We start from the raw sequence: 26,740 nt of genomic DNA, 5'->3' as shown, positions 1-26,740 counted from the left end.
TTCCTGCCCAGTCCTTGTATCCTGTGCTTAAGAAGAATGGATGATAGTCATCTGCCATAGTTTCCAACACACCCTTGGTATGCCTAAACACATACTTTTAGGGTTCATCCAGAAATTCCAAGGAATGGGCCTCCCCGGTGGCGCAGTGGTTGAGTGCTGGGTTGCAAAGCTGCCTGCAGCCTCTGCACTGACAGTTCGATCCCCGGCTGCTCCCCGGCCACCGGAGGAGGGTCCCCCATGGCGTGCAGACCTCTCCTGCCGCCCACTGCTCCCCTCAGCAGTGTACTTCGGTCCTTCTGCCTGCTCTGCTCCTTGCTCTGGCTCTGGTGAATTCTCTCACCCTCCCACGCTTCTGACTGTACCCAGTGCTTGTATAAATAAATAAATAAATCTTTAAAAAAAAAAAAAAAGAAATTCCAAGGAAATGTTCCCTGAATATCTCCGTTTTAGTTGGTCTTATTCTTAAGTAGATGAGGATTAGCTCAAGTCATTTTCCTTCTTTAGAGATCAATTATATGAACAGGCAAGTGGGAAAATCCTATTTATGTCTGTTTCTCCCTTGGTATGTTGCCCAGAAGGATGGTGGGACTTTAAATTGGAAGCCTGTGAAGTATATGAGTTTGGACATTTGGAAGTAGAGTGATCCTTACTGAGTGTCCCTGGTGGGGGAATGGTTTGGTCAAGAATGGAATTTGAGATCACCCTGGTGAGGCTCATGCCAGAAAATCCACTGAGTGGGGTATGTGGCCAGCTGGTGCCAAGTGTATTACCTGAGGGCAGTCAGCACTGTTCCTTTGTTTTGTGAGTTTCAACCAAGTGCCTCCCCTCCTGCTCCTTCCTCAAGGAAGGGATGGTGTCAGGCAGGTCAGGATGGGCTGCAGTGACAGGAGGATATCTTGTTTCACAGACACCAACGAGTGCAGCATCAACAATGGAGGCTGTGAGCAGCTCTGTGTGAACACAGTGGGGAGCTACGAATGCCAGTGCCACTCTGCATACAAGCTCCATTGGAACCAAAAAGATTGTGTGGGTAAGGGGCTTGAGGCACAGTTGGCGGGCTCGCCACTGACCTAGGACCCTCCTCCACACCCTCACCCAGCCTAACCGGAGAGCGGCTGACCACCCCTCTACCGACCTCTCCTCCCCTTATCTGCAGCAGCCTTCTTGAAATAGTTCAAAAACAGGAGATACTTTTCAGGCTCTTTGGCATTTCCTTCTGTGCTTCTGTGTAGGAACTCACTTCTGTTTTCCTGGTTGCTGTTTTGCATGAAAGAATAGCCTACAAGGAGCTGCTATCCCTTGGTGTGAAATCATGCCTGGTGTCCGTGTTCTGTGCTGGGTGACAGACAGCTCTAATTCTTTTCTTGGGGCCTTGGATGCATGGGTCTCAGTTGTCCTTTTCACATCTGGGAGTGTCCTTCTTTCTCTGTAAGTGTCTATATTTTGTCCTGTCTAGAAGTGAAGGGGCTCCTGCCCACTAGTGTATCACCCCACGTGTCCCTGCATTGCAGTAAGAGTGGTGGAGGAGACAGGTGCTTCCTCAGATGTCACTCTGGCATTCACCTCTCTTCAGGTGAGTGGGGCCCAGTCCCTTGGGCGGGTCCCCCTGCCAGGGCCAGGTCTGCTTGGCCTTTAGGTGTTAGATGCCCTCAACGAGTTTCTAGGTCTCTAACCAGCTGCCCTAGAGGCCTACATTTGAGACCCCATATACTGGGCTTTTTTCTCGTGACCATGTGAAGTAGGGGTGGGGGCGACTTTAGCTGCTATGAGGAGATACTATGATCTTGTTTACATGTTGACAATCCACATTCTGTCTGTCAGGACTGCAAGAGGCCTACTCTGTCACCTGCGGCTCTTCTTCTCTTCTCAGGAGCAAACAGCAAAAGTCAAATGACTCTGCTTTTGGGGGTAATTACCAAATCTGTATTCTCTCTGGGCTCACTATATTCAATGGGCAGCATTCATAGGGTGCTGTTTTTGGGCATTGGCTTTGTATTTTTTTCTCTTAATCTCCTCAATGCCACGAGCACATTATAGGCTGTTCCTGTCTGCAGCCATGGCACTTGGAATCTAACTCACCAAAAAACAGCTATTTACTGAATGTCTACTGTGTGCCAGGAGACTCCGTGTTCAGCCTTGATGGCTCATCATATTGGGCAGAAGCCCATAGAGCTCTCGGATGGGGAGACTTAGGTGTCCAACTCCTAGTCCTCCCGGGCACCTCAAAGACCTGCAGGAAATGAGTGACTGGGGCACATGGCATGAGTAGAGTCAGACACGAGCTTGACACAGGGAGTGAGGGTTCTGTCCAGAGAAAGGGCTCCAAGCTCTCAGGCCATCGAAAGACAAAGAATGAAAACTATAGCTTTTAGGAGGCTTCATCCTCTGATTTAGACAGCTTTGTGATTATAATGCAAGAATATCTGAACAAAGAAGTGGTTCTTGATGTCTACATTATGTATATAAGGAAAGCTAGAGGCCCAAATCTTGATAATAACATCTCCCACATGTGAATTGAACAGCTAAAATATGCCAATCACTGTATTACATGGGTTAGCTGATTTAAGCCATACCATAGCCCACTGGGGCAACTTTATCATAATCCTCAGATAGGAAATAGGCATCTAGGACTAACCAGATTGTCTGCATACAGAGTCTCAAGCACTGTCCTTCACCATCCCTCTTGCCAGACATTTGGATCCAACCAGAGCAAACATCATTATCTGTTTCACCAAACCCCTCAGTGATGGTCACTTAGAGATTTAGGTCACCATGAGGTGAGCAAGGAAATAGTTAACTGTGTTTTGCTTCTTACTATGTTCCAAACAGTAGGCTAAATATTCCCCCCCACACCCCCGCATTATCTCACTTTATCCTCACAGTGACCTGGTAATGCAGGTACTATAATTATTTCTATTTTGCAAATGAGGAAACTTAGGCTTAGGGAGGTCAAGTAACTTGCTGAAGTTCTCATCACAAGTCAAAGAGCTGTAATTTGAATCTGGTCATTGGCTTTGTAGCCTCACGTATGGTTAAGAGTGACTGTGGGAAGATAGCAGCATTTTGTACATGTGGCCCTCAGAGTGGGACCCTTCCCAGACCCTGAAAATCCTAGCCACACTCAATGAGTGCCATCCTTATCTGGAGTGGTGGCTCCCTCTGCCCTGTCCTCTCAGGACAGGCTTATTTTAGGAGAATATGCCTTTCACCATTTCTCTCAATAGTCTTGTCCAAATTTGAACGAGAAGATTCTGAACTTCTTTCTTTGGAAGGCATGAAAATGACCTCATATTTCACCATAGGAGAGGGGCTCAGGGTGTGCTACCTGTGGTGAGACCACCAGCCAATGGACAGCTCGCCAATACCCATCTGCTGTTTCCATTCCCTTGCCTCTGAAGGTAACATCTCTTACTTGTTTCTTTCTGAAGATGTCGCCACCGTCAAGACAAGTATAACCTTTAAGCTAAATGAAGGCAAGTGTAGTTTGAAAAAGGCTGAGCTGTTTCCTGAGAGTCTGCGACCAGCACTACCAGGTATGGAATCAGATGGCTGGTATAGGGAGCTTGCCTGCATGTTGGGAAAGGGGCCTGTAACAAGCCAGATGGGCTCAAACAGTTGTGAATCTCCAAGAGCTGAGTCTAGCACACATGCTCAGTTCAGGGGTTATAGTTCAGAGCTTCCTTTGCAAGTATAGATAGTGAAGCTCCAGGGAAAACTGTGAGTTCACAGGAATTGATATGCATCAATTTGTGATCACATTGGGTTAAATTTTCTAGATCTTAGAGTCTGCTTGAAATATAAGGCAAGGAAATGGAAAAAAAAAAAAGAGGTTTGGTTCAGAAAGGACAGGCTTTGATGAGCAAAGATGCAATATCCAGCTTTCCTGTTGGATCTAGTTTTTGGAGACCATGACTCCATTGGCTTCAGCAGAATAAATACTATCTAAATAGACCTGGCCCTTACTGGAAAGAGGAGAATCCAACACTCTCCTCCTCAGCTCACATTTCTAGTGTTAGTTCATAGGATAATTTTGAAGATTAAAAAAAATTAAAATTCATATATTAGGGAGGCTTCTTTCCTTAATCTATCCTCAAATAAATAACATAAGAAAATATACATAAAGTCCACTCTAGTAATTTTTGACTGTCAATTTTAAGTAACTAACCAAGATTTATTTAGGCATCTCTATTTGATGGGATATTATGTGGCTATTAATTGTATGTTTTCAAAGACTATTTAATAACATAGGAAAAAGTTCTTGTTATAATGCTAAGATGGGGACAGGGAGAGTAACAGTTTGTATACCTAATGCAATCTAAATTGTATAAGAGAAAGTGTGGGAAGAAGAAGTAAAAAAGAAATCTATCATTGGAAGTAGCTATATCTGGGTGGGAGGATGATGGGTGAGTTTAATTCTTTTTCCTGCATTTTCTAAATTGTCCCTAGTGAGCGTTTATACTTTTAAATCAGTGGGGAAAAGCATTATTTAAAAATAGATTTTGTCTTTAGTTTACTTAATGGTATTTCACTAGAGTTAATTTCTTAGTGTTGATAAAAGCACATGTTAGCAGTAGGTGCTAGCTTTAAGGGAAACTGGGTGAAGAATATATGGGAACTCAGTACTATCTTAGCAACTGTTTTATAAATCTATACTTATTTCCAGAAAAAAAAATAAAAATAGATATGTAAAATTGAAAGGGAGAAAGGCTCAAAGTGAGAATCTATGTAGTTAGAGATTTGAAGTTGAACTTTTGAGAAGGTGAGATAGATCTTCAGGGGCAAATTAATTTACATCCTTTTTCCTTTGGTCCATGATGACCCATTGTTTTGAACATCCCTGTAATGTTAAAGAAGACTATGACATAAGTTATACGTAGTTCAGTAAAGGATGATTTCAAACTAAAGACTGCTTAACTACATGGATGCTACATGGGCCTGCTCTTCAGTTGGAGTCAACAGTCATTAGTTAAAAGATTCACTAGATGCCATAGGGAGAGGGGAGACAGCACCAAATGGGGATGGGGATGTGCAAAGCCCTGCTTCCTGTGACACTTTTACTCCCATCCTACGTGCCTTCATGAAATTGTTTGCTTCTGATGTCGGGCCATTTACTGCTTCTAGTTATTTCAAAATGGGACTTCACTCTTGATGTGATTTCCAACCTCCCCTTGGGGATAGAATTACTCCAAGATCAGTTTGCCTAAAAGCATGAAATCCTGCTTCCCTTTCTATCCGATGTTCATTCCTTATTTGAAGCCTCAGCCCCTGCTCAGTGCATCACAGTGCAGCTTTAAGGAAACCAACTGTGAGAACATGAGTGTTACCAGTAAGGAATGCAAGGTGACCCCTGGTTCCCGTCTTCCACATAGGAGGCCAGTCAGTTGGAAACATCCAGCATTTATCCAGGAAAATAATTTTCAAGAGCTAAATTTTAATGTTATATAGCTTTACTAGCTCTTCAAAATTAAAATGTCATCGTGCTCCAAGCTGAGGGCTTGCAACATCTTGGCATCTGGAGTTGATCGTTTAGTCCCTTGAGAGTTGTTTTAATGAAATGTTTACTGAGCTCTAGCGAATGTTCAACGGAGTGCTTTGCCAGGATTTGGCTTCCGATAATTTTGTTTCTTCATACAGAGAAGCACAGCTCAGTAAAAGAGAGCTTCCTCTACGCAAACCTTACATGCAGCTCCGGCAAGCAAGTCCTGGGAGCCCCTGGCCGCCCAAGTGCTACTAAGGAAATGTTTATCACTGTTGAGTTTGAGCTTGAAACTAACCAAAAGGAGGTGACAGGTTGGTTTGAAAACAGCATACGGTGCCAGGCTTCTCACAGCTTGCTCCTTATCTCTTTGCCTTTCACTTTTCATCATTCTTGGGGAAAAAAAAATAGTGCAACCACTGAAGTATCTCCTGTTTTTTTCCTTCCTTTTTTAACCCCAAACTAAACTAAATTGTTTTGGAATGTGATGATTGTATCTGCTTCATAAAAACCCAAAGTTACTATTTTGGTCAACAAATTTCTGTTTGAGTCAATTGCTGCCCAGCCTGCTAGGTGCCCTTGCTCCAGGTCTCCTCCATTCTCCACAGGGAACTGTGGGTGTTGGTGGGTCCTGCAGTTGGCCTGGACGTCCTTACCACTGCAGCCTGACCTCCTCTCCTGCTGCTGGCCCTCTCATTTCTGTAGCTTCTTGTGACCTGAGCTGCATCATAAAGCGAACAGAGAAGCGGCTCCGGAAAGCCCTCCGCACACTCCGGAAGGCTGTCCACAGGGAGCAGTTCCACCTCCAGCTCTCGGGCATGGACCTTCAAGTGGCTAAAAAGTCTCCCATTACACCTGAGCACCAGGCTGAATCCTGTGGAGTGGGCCAGGGTCATGTAGAAAACCAATGTGGTGAGTGATCTGCTGACCAAGATGTTCTTGTTAACAGCCTGTCTCAACTCCATAAATGCTAAGGGTGACCAGTTAGGCCCATCTTTCCCTCTCCATCCTCACCTCAGAGAACATTCTAGACACCCCCTCTCATTTGGGAACTACATGTCAGTGCCTGTCATGCCTACTGGACAAGGAGCTCCCCAGTACCAGGTATAGAGCCTGGCTTATGGTGGTCACTTCATTAATGTTTGCTAAGTTGTGGGAAGAAAAGAAGAGGCGGGGGGTGAGGGGGGGTTTGATGAAAAGGGCAGTGTTACCCTGTGAGGATCTGAGGGAAGGTGACTTTTCAGTCTGCAGGTGTGAAACAGTTCCCCTATCATCTCTTGCTGACTTGACTGATGGTGGCAAGGAACAAACTTCTGGCCATAGTTTTGTGCAGAGGGGAGGGTGGGACCACTCAGCTGCCTTGTAAGAGCTTCAGCCCAAAGCTCCTGCTAGGGTCAGTCCCCTGTGTATAATTTTATGTTTGTGTGTTTCAGAATTAAATTTGAGACCCTGCACTTGAACACTATCGACTCTATTCATCTGATGAATGGGGGAGGCGGTTCCAGAGTGCTTAGTCTTGAGATTTTTTTGTGTGAGAGACTGTTTTAGGAGATTCTACCTGAGAGTCTTAGAGGGGAAAATTGGGGGTGTCTCATAGAAATAGTGGTACTGACTTATTGAATTCTCACTTTCACAAGAATGATGCTGAACACTATAACTGCATTATTTCATTTAATCTTAACAGTAATATTATTAGGTATATATTATCTTCTTTAGCTGATGAACACACTGAAGCTTAGGCTAAATTTTCTGACTCAAGATCACATGGATGGTCCAACTCCAAAGCCTGTGTTGTTCTTGTCCCAAGTAAGGTGAATTTCAGTAACCAGACCCTCCACCAGAATATATTGATGTGCTTTCTGAAATGTTATTAGAATCATGAGGTCCAAAAAATGAAGCTCTAGCTAGGGAGTAATAAATCATTGTTTTTGAACAAGCAAAGCTGAGCCCAGTGCTCTCATACAGGAGAATCATTAGCAATAGCCACACAGCCCAAATCTGTATCTTTGCCAAAACAGTGAAAATCAAATATAAAATCAAGTATAACTGTGCACTAGGGACTGGTTCTCAAATAGTCTTGACTTTTATTCCAGCTGACTCTCTTTAAAAAATAAAAATAATACAGTAAAAACAACCCAGCTGGTTGGCTCACTTTCAATTACAATTCTAAGGGTTCCAGTTTTCCTACCAAATGGTAATGAGAGTTGGCTGCTACAGCCCTGCTTTCTGTGGTGAGTTGCAGAAACGGTCAGGTAGGACAGTCAGTTTTTCTAAATGCTGAGAACCCAGTGATTTTACCCAAAAAAAGTTTAAAAAAAAAGCAAAAAAAATCTTAGCTTGCAGAGAATTCACAATTAGAGCAGAGGATGACAGACCACAAGACCACAAACCAATGAATAATAAAATAATCACTTGGGGATGGTGCTAAGAAAATGAAGAACAGGCAAGCTGAGAAGCAGAATAGAAAGTGCCAGGGCAAGGGGAAGACAAGAAGGAACATTCTCTCCACAAAAGCAGACTGTGCTCAAGGAGTATGGTCATTGTAAAGTGTCATTGGGATAGAGATGTGAAGGAAGGAGGAAGCAAGCTATAGGGATATCTGAGAGAAGATCTTTTTTTTTAATATTTTATTTTATATAATTCTTACATCATTTTTCATTTTTGCGTAATGTATGCATTATCATTTTGGTTATATTCTCCATACAATTGCACCCCCCCCTTATTTTGACTCTAGTTGTTCCTCTCCCCTTCCATCCCCCCTCCGTAGTATATCTCTGGTTTATAGTTGCTTGCTGATTTTGATTTTTACTTTGTATAATTAGTCTTTTCCTGGTCCTTTATTTAGGTTTTCTAGATTCCTGCTATGAGTGAGACCATCCGGTATTTTTCTTTTTCTTTCTGGCTTATTTCACTGAGCATGATCCCTTCTAGCTCCATCCATGTTGCTGCAAACTGCATGTGTTTATCTTTTTTGATTGCTGAGTAATATTCCATTGTGTATATTACCACATCTTCTTGATCCAGTCATCTATTTTTGGGCATTTGGGTTGTTTCCAAAGCTTAGCTATTGTAAATAATGCTGCTATAAACATAGGGGTGCAGGTGCCCTTTTGAATTAATGATTCTGTGTCCTCTGGGTAATACCTAGGAGTGGAATTGCTGGATCATATGGAAGCTCTATGTTTAGTAGGTCAACAAATCTCCACACAACTCTCCATAGTGTTTGGACCAGTCTGCACTCCCACCAGCAGCACAGGAGAGTTCCTTTTTCTCCACAACCTCGCCAACATTTGTTGTTGCTAGTTTTTTAATATATGTGTATTTCTCTGATTACAAGTGATGTTGAACATTTTTTCATATGTCTTTTGGCCACTAAGAGATCTAAGGCAAAGAAAACAACAAGTACAAAACCCCTGAGGAATTAGGAAAAAAGGCCAGGACGAGGAGAGCCTTAGCATGGAGAGGGAGGATGTCAGAGCTGCTGCAGAAGAGGCCCAGATCTCGTGGGGATGGAAATTGTAGAGAGGACTTTGAATCTCAGTAAGGGTTTTGAGCAGGGAAATAACAGGATTCTGAATTAGATTATAAAGGGCTAATTCTGGCTGCTGTGTTGAAAATAAACTACAAGTCTATGTTTAAGAATCATGTTTTATTTTTTTAAAAAAAGATTTATTTATTTATGCAAGCTCTGGGTACAATCAGAAGCGCGGGAGGGTGAGAGAATCCACCAGAGCCAGAGCAGAGAGCAGAGCAGGCAGAAGGACCGAAGTACACTGCTGAGGGGAGCAGCGGGCAGCAGGAGAGGTCTGCGCACCATGCGAGACCCTCCTCCAGTGGTCAGGGAGCAGCCAGGGATCGAACTGGCACCACAGAGGCTGCGGGCAGTTTTGCAACCCAGCACTCAACCGCTGCACCACCAGGGAGGCCCAAGAATCATGTTTTAAAAAACAGTTCAAATTGGGCTGTGTTCTTTTACGTTTGCGCAGCGGTTGAGCGCTGGCCTCTGCAGCGCCAGTTTGATCCCCGGCTACAGGCGAGGGTCCCACCAAAAATAAAAAAACAAAAACAAAAAAACAAAACAAAAAAAAACTGTATAGACACTGCCAAATCCCCCTCTAAAGAGACCATACTAATATATACTTCATGTTTTATTGCGCATCACTGCTAACATGGCCTATCGTTGATACTTTTCATTTTTGCTGAAATGATAGTCCTTTAAATTTGTTTTCTTTGATTATTAGTAAGATGGTGTCATATATCTGTGGCCATTTGGAATCCTTCTAAGATATTCATTTTCTTTGCCAATTTTTTCCATTAAATTATTTGTTTTCAACATCATTAATAAATTTTAAAGTCTCAAGTTCAGCAGAATACATAATCACTTCTGAGCAATTAAACACTTTCTTAGAGTCATTTTTACATAGTGAAGTCTCATTAATCTGGTATTTGAGGAATTTAGGGGTAGCCTGATCTATCAGTGACCTTTGTACCATCTGTTATCTATTTTAGCAAGATTTGGAAAAAATGGTGATTATATTCACTCAGAAAAAAATTCTTAAACTCCATAGTAATCCATAAAGTTCTTCATAGCTAAAGAAAAATTAATGATAGTATAAATTTCTGGCTATTTTCATAGATACTTATTCTTTCATAGATATTTATTCTTTCATAAAGTTGCTCTCAAAATATAGTTGCTTATATATGTATTTTTGTATTTGATTATTCTTAAAACTTGCTGAGTCTATTAAAAGATAATCCACTAGCAAACTGGGTAGTGTTTTAGTGCCTACATTCTTGAAAGACTAGGAAAGTTTAATTCAAATTTTTAAACAGTAGCTTTGCCCTGATGCTATTGAGAAAAATTTATTCAAACAGTATTTACTGAGCTACAACTTTGAGCCACTCTGTACTTGGGATGGAGCAGTGATGAAATAGTGAGCAAAGTTCCCGTTCTCATGAAGTTTACATTCTAACAAAGGGAGATGGGCAATAAAACATAAAGAAAAAAGATAAATCCAGTAGTTACAAGTGCTGAAGATAAACAGAGAAGGTTAGAGGGGAGGGAGGCTACTCTTCTTGCAGTGTTCAGGGTGGGCTCTGAGAGCAGGTGATATTCCTACTGAGACCTAAGTGAGGAGGGGCTGGGTTTTCACAGCCCCAGAGGGAGAGGAATGGGGAGCCCCTTGGCAAAGAGGGGATCCACAGATCTGCAAGTGCAGAGCACTTTGTATTTCTTCTCAGACATTTTCTTTTTTTTTTTTGTTTTTGTTTTTGTTTTTAAATAATAAATTTTATTTTTATATTCCCCCATACAATTGCAGACGCCCCATTCTGACCCCAATCCTTCCCCTCCCGCCCCCCACCCCCCAAAAAGTGTCTCTGGTTCATAGGTTATTGTTGATTTTGATTTTCACTTTCTTATATTCATTTTCCTGGTCCCTTATTTAAGTTTTCTAGATTCCTGCTATGAGTGAGACCATCCGGTATTTTTCTTTTTCTTTTTGGCTTATTTCGCTGAGCATGATCCCTTCCAGCGCCATCCATGTTGCTGCAAATTGCATGTGTTTATCTTTTTTGAATGCTGAGTAATATTCCATGGTATATATGTACCACATCATCTTGATCCAGTCATCTATTTTTGGGCATTTGGGTTGTTTCCAAAGCTTAGCTATTGTAAACAGTGCTGCTATAAACATAGGGGTGCAGGTGTTCTTTGGAATTGATGTTTCAGACATTTTCTTAATTCTTTCAAAACTGAGAGATTGTTTAGAATGGAACAGACAGAAGTATTCTTTTCTACTTTAATCAAGGAAAGTAAAGTCTTTATTAGTAACATAAACCAGTATTTTTAAAAAAGATTTCATTTATTTATGCATACAAGAACTGGGGTGTAAGCCAGAGGTGCAGGGTGTTGTGTGTGTGTGTGTGTTTGTGAGGATTCACCAGAGAGAAATGGGGAGCAGAACAGTCAGATCTACTGAAATACACTGCTGAGGGGAGCAACGGGTGAGACAGGAGAGGTCTGCTGTGCCTTGTGGGTTTCTCCCTGGTAGGCCAGGGCTCGAACTCATGCTGCAGTGGTTGGTGATAGCTTGATAGCACTGTCTTTAACCCCTGTGCCACCAGGGAGTCCCCATAGGCCACTATTAAACCAATATTTATCACACAGACTTGGTAGGAAATTCCTCTAATTAAAAAGTTTTGAAACATAATTTAACAAAATGGTGACATTTATTGAACACTTCCAATGTGTTCAGTGCTGTGCTAAACTCTTTTACAGTCAGGTATCACTTAGCAACATGTCAGTGGATGACAGACCACCTGTACGAAAGTGGTCTAATAGTTCATACTATAGACGCTTGATTTGTGTAATTACCCTCTACCAGGTGTGTACAACACAATTATCTAACAACACATTTCTCAGATCATATCCTGGTCACTAAATGATACTTGACTGTACCCATATATTATCTCATTTGTCCTCATCACCTGTCTATTTTGTATTATGCTTTTTTTTTTTTACTGATCAAGAAACAAAAGCATAGAGAGATAAGCAGCTTCCCCATGTCACTCAGCAAGTAAGTGGCAGAGCCAGGATTCCAATCCAGATCTGACTGAAGAGCTATGTTCTTTTTTTAAATTAAAAAAAATTTTTTTTTGCACCATTGTTCATTTTTAAACAATATTTGCTTCCCCCACCCACTCAGGTGTAGTCCCCATAGAATTTCCCTCACCAAAGCACCCGTGCACCATCACCTCAGTCCCCTGTGCTCCTCCCTCCCTCCCTCTGATCCCTCTCCCTCCTCCTCCCCTGCAGGATGTCTCTGGTTTATAATTGCCTATTTTTGATTTTTTTGTGTTTTGTACTGTTATTATTTTTTTACACTGATGTCTTATTGGGTTCCCCTATATTCCTGCTCTAAGTGAAACCATCTGATATTTTTCTTTTTCCTTCTGGCTTATTTCACTGAGCATAATTCCTTCTAGCTCCATCCATGTTGCTGCAAATAGCGTGTTTATCTTTTTTGATTGCTGAATAATATTCCATTGTGCATATATACCACATCTTTCTGATCCAGTCATCTATTTTTGGGCATTCAGGTTGTCTCCAGGTTTTACCTATTGTAAATAGTGCTGCATTCAACACAGGTGTACAGGTGTTCTTTTGAATCAATGTTTTTTTGTCCTTGGGTAGATCCCTAGGAGTGGAATTGCTGGGTCATATGGTAGCTCCATTTTTTGTAGACTGAGGAGCCTTCAGACAGCTTTCCATAGTGGTTGAACCAGTTTACACTCCCACCAGCAATATAGGAGAGTTCCTTTTTCACCACATCCTTGCCAACATTTGTTATTGCTAGTTTTTTTAATATATGCCATTCTTACTGGTATTCTCATTGTGGTTTTGATTTGCATTTCCCTGATTATAAGGGATGTTGAACATTTTTTCATATGCCTGTTGGCTGTTTGCATTTCCTCTTTGGAGAAATGTCTTTTAAGTTTGAAGAGCTATGTTCTTAATTCTCTCAAACTCAAGTACTCTCACCTCCCCTGGGCATAAACTGTGCCCTGTGATTATGCTATTCATACTGTATCCATAAGGAGAACGCTCTATGGGCCAGCTCTGTGGTGGGTGGTGAGGAGGCCTGGATAATAAGATGTTCTTAGCCCTCCCATGGAAGAATCAAAGACGCCTTCTCAAAAGAGAGAAAGCTGATGCTGGGTTTTGAAGGATGCACAAAGAGGAAGGGTATTCAGACAAGAGAATAGCCTTGGGGAATGAGAATAAGAAAGGTGTGCCCAGGGGATTACTAACATTTCAGTATTACTATGCTGCGTGCAAGTAGGAGATGAGGGGCAGCTAGGCTTGTGGGGAAAGCATGACCAAATCATGAGAGGCTTGGTTATGTTGCTGGCAAGCCCTTACTTTATCTCTTCATGCCATTAGAAGATTGGTCAAGCAATGTCCAGGTAGGTCTTTGTAGTGTAGCAAGATCTCTCTGACTGAGTTGGGGGGTCAGAACTGGAGACAGAAAAATCAATTTGAGAGGTTTTTGAATGTTTGGCAAAAGTTATATTGAGAACATGAAGACAATAGATGGAGTAGAAAATGTTTACAGAAATATTTAGCAGGAAAAATGAGCATCTGTTAATATATTAGATTGGGGACTAAGAAGAGGAAAGGGTTGGGGTGAGCTCAGAGATTTCTGATTTGGCCTCTGATCTGTCATTTGTTTCCCACATGTCCCTCATCTTATCCAACCCTGTTTTGTATGCAAGGAATACTGAAAAAAACAAAAACAAAAAAACCAATGAAACTGAACTGTGAGTTCGCCGAATAGTTAGATGAATGTGACCACTGGGGAAGAAATAATCAGAAAAGATTTATAAGAAAAGCAGGGGGGGAAATAGGCTTTTGAGAGACCATGAGAAAGAATGAAAACTCAGATACAGAAAAGGAAACTCAAGACTGAATTTGAGTCAAAAACACTGAGAGAAGAATAAAGAATCAAGTCAAGAGGGGTTCTGATCCAGGGAGTGAAGCAGTCAGAGAAGCACGTTAGAAAGATGGCTATGGTTGTAGGATGCAACAGAGCAGAGGCAGGGAAGGAAAAGAAGGCAAGGGAAATAGTCAGAAGGTTTTGACAGTAATCTAGAGAAGAGGTGGTGACGATCAAAGGGGTTGAACTGCCAAAGGTTTGAAGAACAGGGGATGTGCCAACAGGTTGAAGAATAGGGGATGGACAACAGGGACACGATTGTAGGCTGTCATTACAGGGAGGAGAAAAGTCTAGGATAACTTCAATTTGGAACCCTGCTGACTGGGATTGTTGAGAAGCTGTTTATAAAAAGAGTAAAGCCAGGGCCTCCCCTGGTAGCGCAGCGGTTGAGCGCTGGGCTTCAAAGCTGCCCGCAGCCTCTGCAGCGCCAGTTCAATCCCTGGCCGCAGGTGAGGGTCCCACATGGCATGACAGACCTCTCCTGCTGCGCCGGCTGCTCCCCTCAGCAGTGTACTTTGTCAGTCTGCCTGTTCTGCTCCCTGCTCTGGCTCTGGTGGATTCTCTCACCCTCCTGCGCATCTGACTGTACCCAGTGCTTGTAGAATAGATAATGAATAGATAATGAATAGATAAATAAATCTTTAAAAAAAAAAAAAGTAAACCCAGAGAAGTAGGAAAGACTGAGCAGAGAAGGAAAGAGAAGTGTTCCCTTGGGCAAGTTGAAATTGAGTTGTAACAGACTTCTGGGCAGAGATGTCCATGGGGTCTAGGAGTCTAGGAAAATGATTTTATCCCTTATCTTATGCTAACCTGCCATCTGTTTGACTTGTCTCCTATTAAAATGGATACACACTCCATATCCTATACAGGACAAACTCCTCTACTTAGGCACTGGAGCTCATCCCTCTTACCTTTCTGAGAACATTGCTTTGGCAGTGTTCCATGGACACACCACACACAGACACACACACATATACACACACACACCTTTACAATTCTCCTTCTCTATATGTCATTTCAGCAGCACACAAACCTATTGCCTGTATTAAAACCCAAGCAAACTTTCCTGACTTTATGCTTCTCTTCAAACACTGCCTCATTTCTTCAACTGCCTATAGAACAAAACTCCATTAAAATGATGTAAAAATATATATAATTTAAAAATTTTTAAAAATAATTTTAAAAAGTTCCTAAACTCATTTTGCTTCTGCATCTCCCATTTTCTCAACTCTGGTTTTCATTCCCAACCTCTCCACCCAAACTGAACTGCTTTTTTCAAGGTTTCTGATCACCTTTGTATTACCAAATCCAGTTGCTGGCTCTCACTAACACACTGTTGAGCCCTGTCTCCTATCTTCACCTGTCTCCTATCTTCACATTCTTCTAGGTGACCTCATCCAGTGTCATAGCTTTAAATACCACTATATGCTGGTGATACCCAAACCACCCTCTCCAACTCTGACCTCCAGCTATTTTGCTCTATGGACTTCTCTATCCCAGACATGTTGTGTGTTTTGATCACACACACAGTAAAATATTTTTGAATTTGTGAATATTTGTTTTAAAATGATATACTTGTACCATTGACTAATATATACATCATAAAAGGTAGAAGAATGAGATACAGATTAGTAGACAAATTCTGAAAAAACTGGCTAGCATCTGAGGGCGCCTTGCCCACAATTTGGCATTGTTCATTTTTACCAGTGTGGTTATGCCTCCATTTTTCAGATAATCTTTTGCTCATTGCTTGTGTTTTGGCTTGATGTGTGTCAGATCTGATGATATGGTTACTACTTCTCATGGTGTGGTTTGACCAATTGCTAGTGCTAGGAGTAAAAGCTCTTTCAGGTCTGATACTTACTGTTGTTCACCTTTGCTTTCATTGTGGTGCTGCCTTCAGTCTCTACAGGAATCACTTGAAACTGCCTTCTATTTAGTGATGGTTTGGTTCGAACTAGATAACACAATGAGGACATCTGTTCAACCAGACAGGATTCAACTGTAACTCTTCTCAATACATTGAAAAGAAGCAATGGGCCTCCCTGGTGGCACAAGGGGTTCGGATGCAACCTATGAGGCTGTCTGCATTCTTTGCAGCCTAAGTTCTATCCCTCGGCCAGGGAGCAACCTACATGGCGCAGCAGACCTCTCCTGACTGGCCCTCTACTCCCCTCAGCAGTGTACTTCAGTCAGTCTGCCTTTCTATTCCCCACTCTGTCTGGTGAATCCTCTCACCCCCCACCCCCACACCTCTGGCTTGTACCCCAGCTCTTGTATACATAAATAAATAAATCTTTAAAAAAACAAGCAGTCAGTACCTCCTACCCCCAAGTTGTGGATTGCCTGCTCTTGGAGACCTTGTGTCTTCATATCTCATGGAGAAGTACATTAGCTGAGGGGCCAGGCTTACGCATACACTAAGTCAGTGAGACTTTATTTCTTATTTTTAGGTAAGCCATAATGTATAGAGATGTGAAAATGCTTTGTAGACACCCAGCTGATCATTTTGTAAATCCCTGTAATATCTTGCCTTGGAGGTAACCAGTGTAACCAATGCCTTTTCACTATCAACACTTGCATGGTCAACCAACAAGCCAAATTCAAAGGGTAAAGCCCGGTGTTTTATCTGCTTTCTTCACAAATAAAACCTGCTTCTCCTTCTCCCTCATCTCAGGAAATGGCATGTCTATTTACCTAGTTGCTCAAGTTGAAAATCTCAGTCATCTTTACCTCTCTCATTCTGTCATGCTCCTCATTTAATCCATTAGCAAGTGCTGTCATCTCTGCTTTCAGATTATGTCCTGAATCCAACTAGTTTTCTCCTCTTCCATTATTACCTCTCTGTTCTAAACCCCATCGTCTCTAGCATCGTCTATTGCGATAGACAGTGAGTTGCTCTCTTTACTCTTGGCTGCCTTCAGTCTGTTCTCCATCCCAGAAAATCTTTTAAAATCACAAGTCATATCATGTCTCTGCAATTCAAGTTCTCCAACATACTATGAGTGAGGTCTAATTTCCTTACATGACCTTCTGGCCTGGCCCTTGTTTGCTTTTCAAAATTCATCTCCTGTCATCCTGCCCCTTTTCATTAATGGTCCCAGTACACTGGCTTTTTGCTGTTAGGCAGAACCATTGCAGGCTTATTTCCCTCATTTCAGTCTGGTCTGAGCTCAGGGGGGCCTTTCCTGGCTTCCCTCTCAAAATAACATGCACGAAAACTCCACTGCCACCACTTTGTCTTTCCGTCTTCTCCTGTTCAACTTTTGTTTATCACACTGCTAGTTAACATTTTACTGTATGTTGCTCATTTATTGTCCATATCCTCCACTCGATTGAGAGCCCCTCTCGGGCAGGGTCATGCCTGTATTCTCCGCTCTGCCTCCATGTCCTAAAACAGTACTCAGTGCTTAATCAATGCCCAATAAGTATTTAATTGAACGAATGAATAAATGAATCTTCATCTTACCAATTGAAGTGCCAAGGATAGGCACCAACATTAAAAGAAAAGAGTGCCAAGGGCAAATCTTTGGAGACAGAAGAATTTTATTCCTAAATCTTAACTTGATGTAAGCAAACGTAGTATATCTTGGGCAAGGAAGGTGTCAAGCTGGGCTTATCTCTCTGAATCACCTATAAGAATATTTTCAAATCACAAACCTGAGCACATACAAAAAACCTGAACAGATGTGATGAATCAGCCTCTCAGCCCGAGGGGGTGCTGTCTCCTGTTATCCTGACACATTCATTTAAACGGGGTTCAAACCAGGATCTCCATTCCAGGGAACTGCCGAGAGCACCAGCGCCTCTGAGCTATGACAAAGCACAGCTCCATGAACCCTGGGAATACGCGTGGGCTGCTGTGGCTCTTCTCAGAAGTCCAGGCATGATTCTTAAGAAAACAGTCAGATGCTGGAGAGTGACCTCTTTTATTAGTTTCATCATCTTACCCACAGAGAGACCATAGTGTTTGTCCACAGCCTGAAACACTCAAAGGCCGTGGTGTTGAAAAGAGGGTGAGCCTTTAGGTCTCTTTGTCGCCATTAATCCTGGTCCCGCTGCTCTCTCCATTTTGCATCAGAAAAGCTTTCTTGTATTTTTCTTTTAAAGATGTGGAGAAAACAGCTGTGTGGGATTTGAGAATGGGATTTTAATGGTCACTGAAGATGCACAAAAGCTTTGCTGTGATAGTGAAGTGTTCTGGGGGCAATTGACTCCTTTGTCTGGGGCCTCAAAACAAGCTGGCTGCTCAGGGAGAAAAGGGAACCGACTGGAACGTGTGATTTGAGGTCTCTTCAGGCCAGATCTTGAGCACATTGCAAATAGCTGTTTTCAGGCTCTTCGTGACATTTTAGAATCCCTTTTAGTGTTTAGCTCATTTTTACCTTGTGAAAGAAACTAATTTGGAAGGTACTTGGTGTGAATTATTTCTGTAGGTCTTCTTTTCGGAAGGAAAATGGAAACTGTGAGGGACAATCTGAGTTTGTTTATGTGAACAGGCCTTTCACTGTGAGAAAGAAGAGCTGGTACCCTCTTTCCTCAGGGCGGCCCAATGGGCATTTCGCAGCCCTTTGTTCAATTGAGAGATTGTAACAGATGTGGGATTTGGTCAGACTTCTCAAAATGTAAACTTGAAAAGACTTTGGAGGGTTTAAATAGTTCTAAGAAGGAGTGGACACCAGGGTAGCAGGAGCCCATCCAGTTACTCTTTCCAGTGAGATTCGGGTCTAGTCTTGACCACTCACAGAGGAGTTATTTTTCTGCCAGAAAAATCATGAAGGCTCAGACCCTGCTGTTTGGATGAGCCATGCCTGATGGGCTTTGGGATCACTGTCATCATTTGGGCACCCCCCTCGAGGAGAACAAGCATCTTGACAACAGCTGCTCTCCAGATGGAAATGGTGTGGGCTATTAGGGGCTGGGGACAGCTCTGGTTTTAGTTACTTTCTGCCAGTCTTCGTGGTAGGTTGGCTCAGTAGAGCCATGAAGGGATTATTCTCTCATTTACTGGCCTGATTTAGGCACCAGGATAGTCAGGTGGGACACAAGATAAAAAGTCATGAATTCCTAGTTCATAATTCACCCCAGCATGTCACAGGAGATAGGCCGAAACCACAGTGATTTTGGAAACTGTTATCAAGTAGGGCTGCACTTAGAGAATAAGTGTAGAATTATAGGTTCTGTCAGCCACAGAGCTATGCATCATACTCATTAGAATGTTGTTTGCCAAGAAAGCAAGAGTTTGGTTCGCTTTTTTTTTTTTAATACCATAAATTATATAAAATATATAATAAAAGAAAGGCTAAATAATATGACAGAAATATTATGAAAGAAACTCCAAACAATATTAAAAAGCATTAAGATTTATATTTTAAGGTAGATGTTATTAATTGTATTTATTTGTAGAATAATATTTGAAATGTGGCATAGTTTGTCTACTATGATTTTAAAAGTTTATTTTTTATTAAAGAATAATGTAAAGATATTTCTATTACTGGTAATAGGGAACTTTGCCATCTTTAACCCTAAAAGTATTTATGTAGATTGCATTTGTAGGATAGGATAAAAACAAATACCCAAGAGATACAACAGCTAACTTGATTGTGTGTTATTTTGTTTTCTGTTTCTTGGCAACATAAGTACAAAAGAGAATGTGTTTATTCTAAGTAAATTCCCTTAGTATCTCACAGAAAATCCTTGGCAAAGTTTTGATTTGCTGTTCAGTGTGAAATTTTGTAAAATGACTTTTTTTGCCCTTAATGCATAGCGCTTGATCTCACTGTAGGTGTATTTCATAGGCTAGCTCTCGGAACTTGGCCAAATTATTACACATCCCTAAGTCTCTGTGTCTGTAAAATGGAGCTAACAATAGCATCTCACTCTTTAGGGCTGTGCTTAGGAATAAATAAGAAAGTATGTGAAGCTTTTGGCACACTGTCTAGTGGATTGTAAGTACTCAACAAATGTTAACTATTAGAAAGGTTATTTTGATGGTTATGATGATAATATTTGAATTTTAATCTAGGGAGCCCAACTCAATATATTTATTTCATATTCATACCCCAAAATAAGGTGTAAGTCCACAATTAACTAATAATACTAGTAATATAATCAGAAACATAGTTATTAATTTCCTTGTAGTTTATCCTTTCAAAAGACATTTACCAGGGTTTACTCTTTGTAACATTAAATTTATTACAAGTGCTATTTTGGGCAGCTTATCTATTAAATATCTTCTCTATCACCCTCCCTTAGTCACTAGAGACTGAGGTTTTCAAAACAGTCTCTGGTCCTATTTCCTCTCCTTTCAATGACTCTTTTACCTGTAGAATAAAATTCAAATGCCAGCTTTCAAGAATCTTGTCAATTTATATACAACCTACCTTTCTTTCCTCTCCTCCCATATGTCACATATGAGTCTTTATGACCTGCCCCCTTTCATTATCTGGGAAGACCCTACTCATCTTTTAAGGCTCGAAGCAAATGTGACCTCCTCTAGGAAGGCTTCTGGGATGTCCCATGTCAGAATTAATAGACTCAGCACCTTCTCTGTTCCTACAGCATTAGGCCTTTGTTCAATGAATGGTTTTCACCTTTGTAATTCTTCTGACAGCCCTGTGAAGTATGGAGAGTAAGTACTTGTGCTCTAAAAATCATTAGAACCACTGCTCCCTGTTCCCAGGGAGTTCCTGGCCCAGAAAGGAAGGACCTATACATACCTTGAACAGTGGGGATCCTGGAAAAGGGCCTTGAACAGAGGACCCAGAGTAGGGTGTGTTCTGTCCTGGGGAGGTTTACATTGGGCGTGGTGGTGCTTACTTTCATTTTTAGCACTCACATTGTTTTTTTTGGGCCTCTGTCCCCAAACTGACCAAATGGTTTCCCCCTTTGGCTAGTCAGTTGCAGGGCTGGGACATATTATGATGGAACACAAGAACGCTGCATTTTATGTCCAAATGGAACCTTCCAAAATGAGGAAGGACAAATCACATGTGAACCATGCCCAAGACCAGAAAATCCTGGGGTCCCGAAGACTCCAGAAGCTTGGAATATATCTGAATGTGGAGGTAAGGATGGCACCTACCCCTTCTTACTTTTCCTGTCCCAATATCATTGTCTGGGCAGAAGGCCCAAGTGGCATTTCAAAGACTTCAGACAAAGTACCATGGCTGCCTATGTACAGGGACTATATGGCATTCGTCTTTGGCCTTGTAGTCCCTAGTTCTGTGCCTGGTACATGCTGCACTGATGCCTACTTGAGTAAATTAAAAAAAAAAAATCTGATAGACTACGTTGGCAAGAAGTATACAAGTCACAATTGCATGCTTTATTCACTGTAAATAAATATGTGTGATATCCAGTGACCTCCTATTGACTAGAGACTATCTACCAAGTGTGAAAATGAAAAAGCAGGTCTGATTATTTTTCTAGATTTGATGTCAAATTCATAGCTTATTGATTTTTTAAAAAAGGATTATTTTGTTAAAACTAGGAACTCCTCTGTGAACAGTTTCTGATCGTCTCATAAAATGTTAACCTGGAGCCAAACTCAGGTTCTGTGAATTTTTTTTTACTATTTAATTTGTGAATAAATGTCTTCCCTTTTATTAATGGAAGAAGGACCACTTGACACTGGGTGGGCTCAAATGGAGAAGTGATCTCTGGGGGTTCTAAGTCACTGTCTCCACAGAGTGTAAACACTGCAGTGGCCTTCAAGCCCCTTCTTCTAGTAACTTGCAGGACCAGCTTTTGTTCCCACCCAAATGACTCCAGACTCACCTGCAGAATTTTGCCTGGTTTAAAAATCAACTTTTCAAATTGACTGTGTGACTCCTAGCCTGTCTTCGACCTAATATGAAACCCTAGAACTAACGGCAAGGTTGAGAAGGGGGGGTCTTTTGGGCATCTGTTCACCCTGTATATGATCTTATCAAGATATACTTATGTTATTAAGAATATTTGGAACATAGTAATTGCTTATATTTAGTTAACACATACCTATTCCAGGCATCATGCTAAGCGTACTACATGAATTATTCACATGATTATATCTTTACAACAACTTTATGAGGTTCAATTGACTCACTTAAGGCCAAGCAGCCAAGGAGTGGACGTATTAGAATCAGCTGAGGTTTGACAGACACCAGACTCCTCTTTTTGTGTGTATTCATTTATTGCCTTATAGCTGTAACTTAGGGGTAGAAAGAAGACCATGAAAATTAATAAAGATAATTAGGAACAAAGGAGACACAAGATTTTTATAGCATCTTGGTATGGAACTGGTTCTTCTAGAATTTTGTTTATTGACGTGCTTCTTATCCTTAAGTTAAAAATAATAATAATATAAGGTGCTAAAAGTAAATTCCCTTAGGTCCCACTGTCAACATGGATTGGATTGATTGGGTTTAGTAGATGAATTAAGGGATGACAGAACATATTGCATGGGGATATGACTTAGTAATATAATTGGTAAAGCAGGGGAGATAACTTTATATCCCTTGAATATAATCATCAAGGTGATGTGCTCCAAAAATAATTAGAACATGGGCCTCCCCGGTGGCGCAGCGGTTGAGCGCTGGGTTGCGAAGCTGCCCGCAGCCTCTGTGGCGCCGGTTCGATCCCCGGCTGCTCCCCGGCCACTGGAGGAGGGTCCCACATGGTGCACAGACCTCTCCTGCCGCCCGCTGCTCCCCTCAGCAGTGTACTTCGGTCCTTCTGCCTGCTCTGCTCCCCGCTCTGGCTCTGGTGAATTCTCTCACCCTCCCGCGCTTCTGACTGTACCCAGTGCATGTATAAACAAAACAAACAAACAAACAAATAAATAAGTAAAAACATGCGTAAAAAAAAAAATAATTAGAACCATGTTCTTCTGGGTCAAATTACCAGGTTGATTTCAGAGCAGAGAGCCCTGTCTCTGGGAGACCCTGCATGGCAGGGGCTGCTGGGTAAGTGTCCTAAGCCTGAAGCATTCCCAGGCCTGCCCCACACTTTGGAACACTCACTCCCTGGTTTCCATTTTTGCACTGGGTTGTGTAACCCTGTGTGTAAACATCAGGCGTAATATGCACCTCCTCAGGGTCAGCGGCAGGGCAGGACAGGGCTTCTGTGGAGCTGAGGTCAGCTCAGGGTGACAGGTGTGACCAGTGTCTCATCTGCAGAGCGGTGGGGAGGGTCTGTCTGGGGATCTCACTCACTTCAAATGATTGGTGCCCTCAGGTCTGTGCCAACCTGGGAAATATTCCACAGATGGTTTTGCACCTTGCCAGCTCTGTGCCCTGGGCACATTCCAGCCTGAAGCCGGCCGTACTTCCTGCTTCCCCTGTGGAGGAGGCCTCTCTACCAAACACCTGGGAGCCACTTCCTTCCAAGACTGTGAAACCAGAGGTGAGGACTTGCCAGCCTTCTTTTTCCAGAACTGAATTTCCCTTCTAAGAACCCTGGGAGTCTGGTAAAACTGTGATCAAGCCAGGGCTGGAGGTGCCTGGTGTGCCGCCCCACTGGTGGGGAGGTCAGGTCCCCAGCACCATCGGCCAGGTCGGAAGTGCAGGGAGCAAAGAACTCCCTAGAATTGGTCTCCCCTAGCCACCTTGGCCCCTTCAGGCAGAGCTAGCTGGAGAGGTGATCAGGGAGATATGAGCAGGTTTTGTATAGAGGCTCCCTCTGTGCCTTCCTTCCAGGCCTCCTTTATCTCAGCTCCCTTACCTAGAGCTCCCCCTGCAGGACAGGCCCCACCCCTGCTCCAGAGCACCACTCTTGCTGCCTTGCGGGTACCCAGCTGTAAATGCAGTTTCATTGTCCTGCACCCCTCAATACTTACCAGTTGCTGCATGAAGACTGGAGTTGGGTTCATTTATGCCTGACTCTGCATGGACCATAAATTCTCTGAAGATACACTCATAATTTGTTCCCTTTGTATTTTTCTGTGTCATGAGTCACAAGTCTGATCAGAGCTGGCTATTTAGGGAATTAAGTGTTGATTAGCCCCAGGAAAGCACTACTTCATTTGGACATAAAAATTAATTTCATGAAGTGTGAAAACTTTTGCATTGTGGTAGATGGAAATACAGTCTTTTCTTTCATTTCTTTGCACCCACAGTTCAATGTTCTCCTGGACATTTCTACAACACTACCATTCACCGATGTATTCGTTGCCCAGCAGGAACTTACCAGCCTGAATTTGGAAAAAATAACTGTGTTTCCTGCCCAGGAAATACTACAACTGACTTTGATGGTTCCACAAACATAACCCAGTGTAAAAGTAGGTCTTTCTTTAAGACTCTTCACCGTCTTGATTTAGAGGCGCAGTGTCTGGGTCCACCTGGCGGGGGAGGGGAAGACATGGTGGATGGGGTCCCAGCTCCATTTAGAACCATGCAGACATTGTTAGCCCAGCTCTGCAGATCAGTGCTGTAGGAGCATAGGGCTTGACCCCTAGCTACTCACATTTATTGATCCTGGCTGCTTTTCCAGGCTCATTCACAGGTTTTGCTTGTCTTCATTTTCTCCTGGGGCAAAATTTCAGTTCAACCCCGTTCAGCAAGCATTGCTTAAAGACTTGTTGTATGTCAGGCTGCGAGGCACTCCAAATAGAATAAGCCTCTGGTTCTGCAGGGAGCATGGGATGTAGAATTTCAGAGGAAGGAGTAGTCTACTTTGGAGAAATGAAAAGATTTTGATGGGGGTGGGGTGGGGGGGTGGAAAGGATGCGGGAGGAGGGAGAAAGAGCTCTACACTCTCCAGAGTAGCCAGGGGGCCAGAGGACCACAGACTCAGAAAAGTGAAAGGCTTTTGGGGAAGAGAGCCCTGAACCTATAGGATTTGTGGAAAGAATCTAAAGCAGACCAGAAAGGGAAAGCATGATACCATGCTAAGGAGTTGGATCTGTCTTCTATGGGAATGCGGACGCATGTCATTCAAGGGCTTGCTTTGTATGTGTGTGTTTTAAAACAGTATGTAACATTTTAAAATTATTTTTAAAATTTTTTAAAAATTTTACATCATTGTTCATTTTTAAACAATATTTGGTTCCCCCCACCCCCTCAGGTGTAGTCCCTATAGAGTTTCCTTCACCAATGCGCCTATGCACCATCACCTCAGTCCCCTGTGCTCCTCCCTCTCTCCCTCGATCCCTCTCCCTCTTCCTCCCCTGCAGGATGTCTCTGATTTATATCTGTCTGGTTTTGCTTTGCTGTGTTTTGTACCATTATTTTTTTTTACACTGATATTTTATTTGGTTCCCCTATATTCCTACTATAAGTGAAACCATCCAATATTTTTCTTTTTCCTTCTGGCTTATTTCACTGAGCATAATTCCTTCCTAGCTCCATCCACATTGTTGTGAATGGCATGAGTTTATCTTTTTTGATTGCGGAATAATATTCCATTGTGTATATATGCCACATCTGCCTATCCAGTCATCTATTTTTGGGCATTTGGGTTGTTTCCAGGTTTTATCTATTGTAAATAGTGCTGCAATCAACATTGGTGTACAGGTGTTCTTTTGGATCAATGTTTCTGCATCCTTTGGGTAGATCCCTAGGAGTGGAATTGCTGGGTCATATGGTAGCTCCATTTTTAGTAGACTGAGGAACCTCCAGACAGCTTTCCATAGTGGTTGGACCAGTCTGCACTGCCACCAGCAATGCAGGAGAGTTCCTTTTCCACCACATCCTCGCCAACATTTATTATTGCTAGTTTTTTTGATATGTGCCATTCTTACTGGTGTAAGGTGGTATGTCAATGAGGTTTCGATTTGCATTTCCCTAATTATAAGGGATGTTGACCATTTTTTCATATACCTGTTGGCCATTTGCATTTCATCTTTGAAGAAATGTTTTTTAAGTTCTTCTGCCCATTTCTTGACTGGATAAAACTGTATGTAACATTTTTTGGTAATGTCCAAAACCAAATTTCAGCTAATTCTGTATCATTAAGATGGAAATCTAGAGGAGCATGGAGGCCTCCCCAAGCTGCAGGAGTTTGGGATCAAAGGAGGCAATGAATCACTTAAATTTTATCTTTAGAAGGTTGTCTAGTTTTCTTCTATACCAGTGAAGGATATTTAGCAACATCCTCACAAATTAAGCATCTTCTTTCTTCTTGAATACTTGCCATAATAAGAAGCTGGGTAACTTTTCCCATAGCCTCATCTGTTGGTAGATTAGCCTTGGGGAAGTTCACAGTGCGAGAAGATTCGATGTCCTTTTCCCCTCAACCCACTCTGATCCTTGTTTGGTTCTTAGGAGCCACATGGCAGCTCCTCAGGTTGGAAGGCAGTTTTTTCAACTCCCCCCTTTTCTTCCAAGAATAAAAACCTTTCTTTTTCTGCCATGAATAATAAATCTCAGTTACAATTAGAGAAGGCAAAGGTAATCCCTTTAAAATCTGCTCTTGAACAGGTTCACCTGAGTTTTAATAAGCTCCTTGAAAGCAAGGACTGTGTATTCTCATTTCTGAGCTCCCAGAGCTTTTGATAACGTATGTTGGATGGATGGAGATTTGATGAGTGAAGATATGACTGAGGTGCAGCGTGTGTGTGCATGTGTGCACATGAGTACAAATAGTTATGAAAACTCTTTGCCTCTGATGTCAGAGGTAAGTATCCATTTTGCCCTGTGCTGATTGATAACTCATTGGGAATTCTCTTCCACACTTAAAACTCAAATGTGATCTGAAGCAGAAAGAAAAGAGAATGGGGCCTCCCCTGGTGGCGCAGCCGTTGAGCGCTGGGTTGCGAAGCTGCCCGCAGCCTCTGCAGCGCTGGTTC

At 42.2% G+C, this 26,740-nt stretch overlaps 1 protein-coding gene across 1 annotated transcript in view; it reads left to right on the top strand.

The window, feature by feature from the left end:
* Positions 1 to 26,740, top strand: part of SCUBE2 (signal peptide, CUB domain and EGF like domain containing 2) — a 55,868-nt gene that overhangs the window by 20,724 nt on the left and 8,404 nt on the right. The window contains exons 8-16 of the mRNA XM_054699366.1: positions 908 to 1,030; positions 1,457 to 1,573; positions 1,822 to 1,908; positions 3,429 to 3,533; positions 5,635 to 5,790; positions 6,182 to 6,388; positions 20,871 to 21,041; positions 23,191 to 23,358; positions 24,071 to 24,232. Of these exons, the coding sequence (XP_054555341.1) occupies positions 908 to 1,030; positions 1,457 to 1,573; positions 1,822 to 1,908; positions 3,429 to 3,533; positions 5,635 to 5,790; positions 6,182 to 6,388; positions 20,871 to 21,041; positions 23,191 to 23,358; positions 24,071 to 24,232 (1,296 nt within the window). The remainder of the gene's footprint in view (positions 1 to 907; positions 1,031 to 1,456; positions 1,574 to 1,821; positions 1,909 to 3,428; positions 3,534 to 5,634; positions 5,791 to 6,181; positions 6,389 to 20,870; positions 21,042 to 23,190; positions 23,359 to 24,070; positions 24,233 to 26,740) is intronic.

This window comes from Talpa occidentalis, unplaced genomic scaffold, assembly GCF_014898055.3.
Source record: "Talpa occidentalis isolate TD23 unplaced genomic scaffold, MPIMG_talOcc4v2.1 talOcc4.3, whole genome shotgun sequence".
NCBI lineage: Eukaryota > Metazoa > Chordata > Mammalia > Eulipotyphla > Talpidae > Talpa > Talpa occidentalis.
The sequence above is the reverse complement of the archived record's forward strand: the minus strand, read 5'-3'. Positions and strand labels throughout refer to the sequence as shown.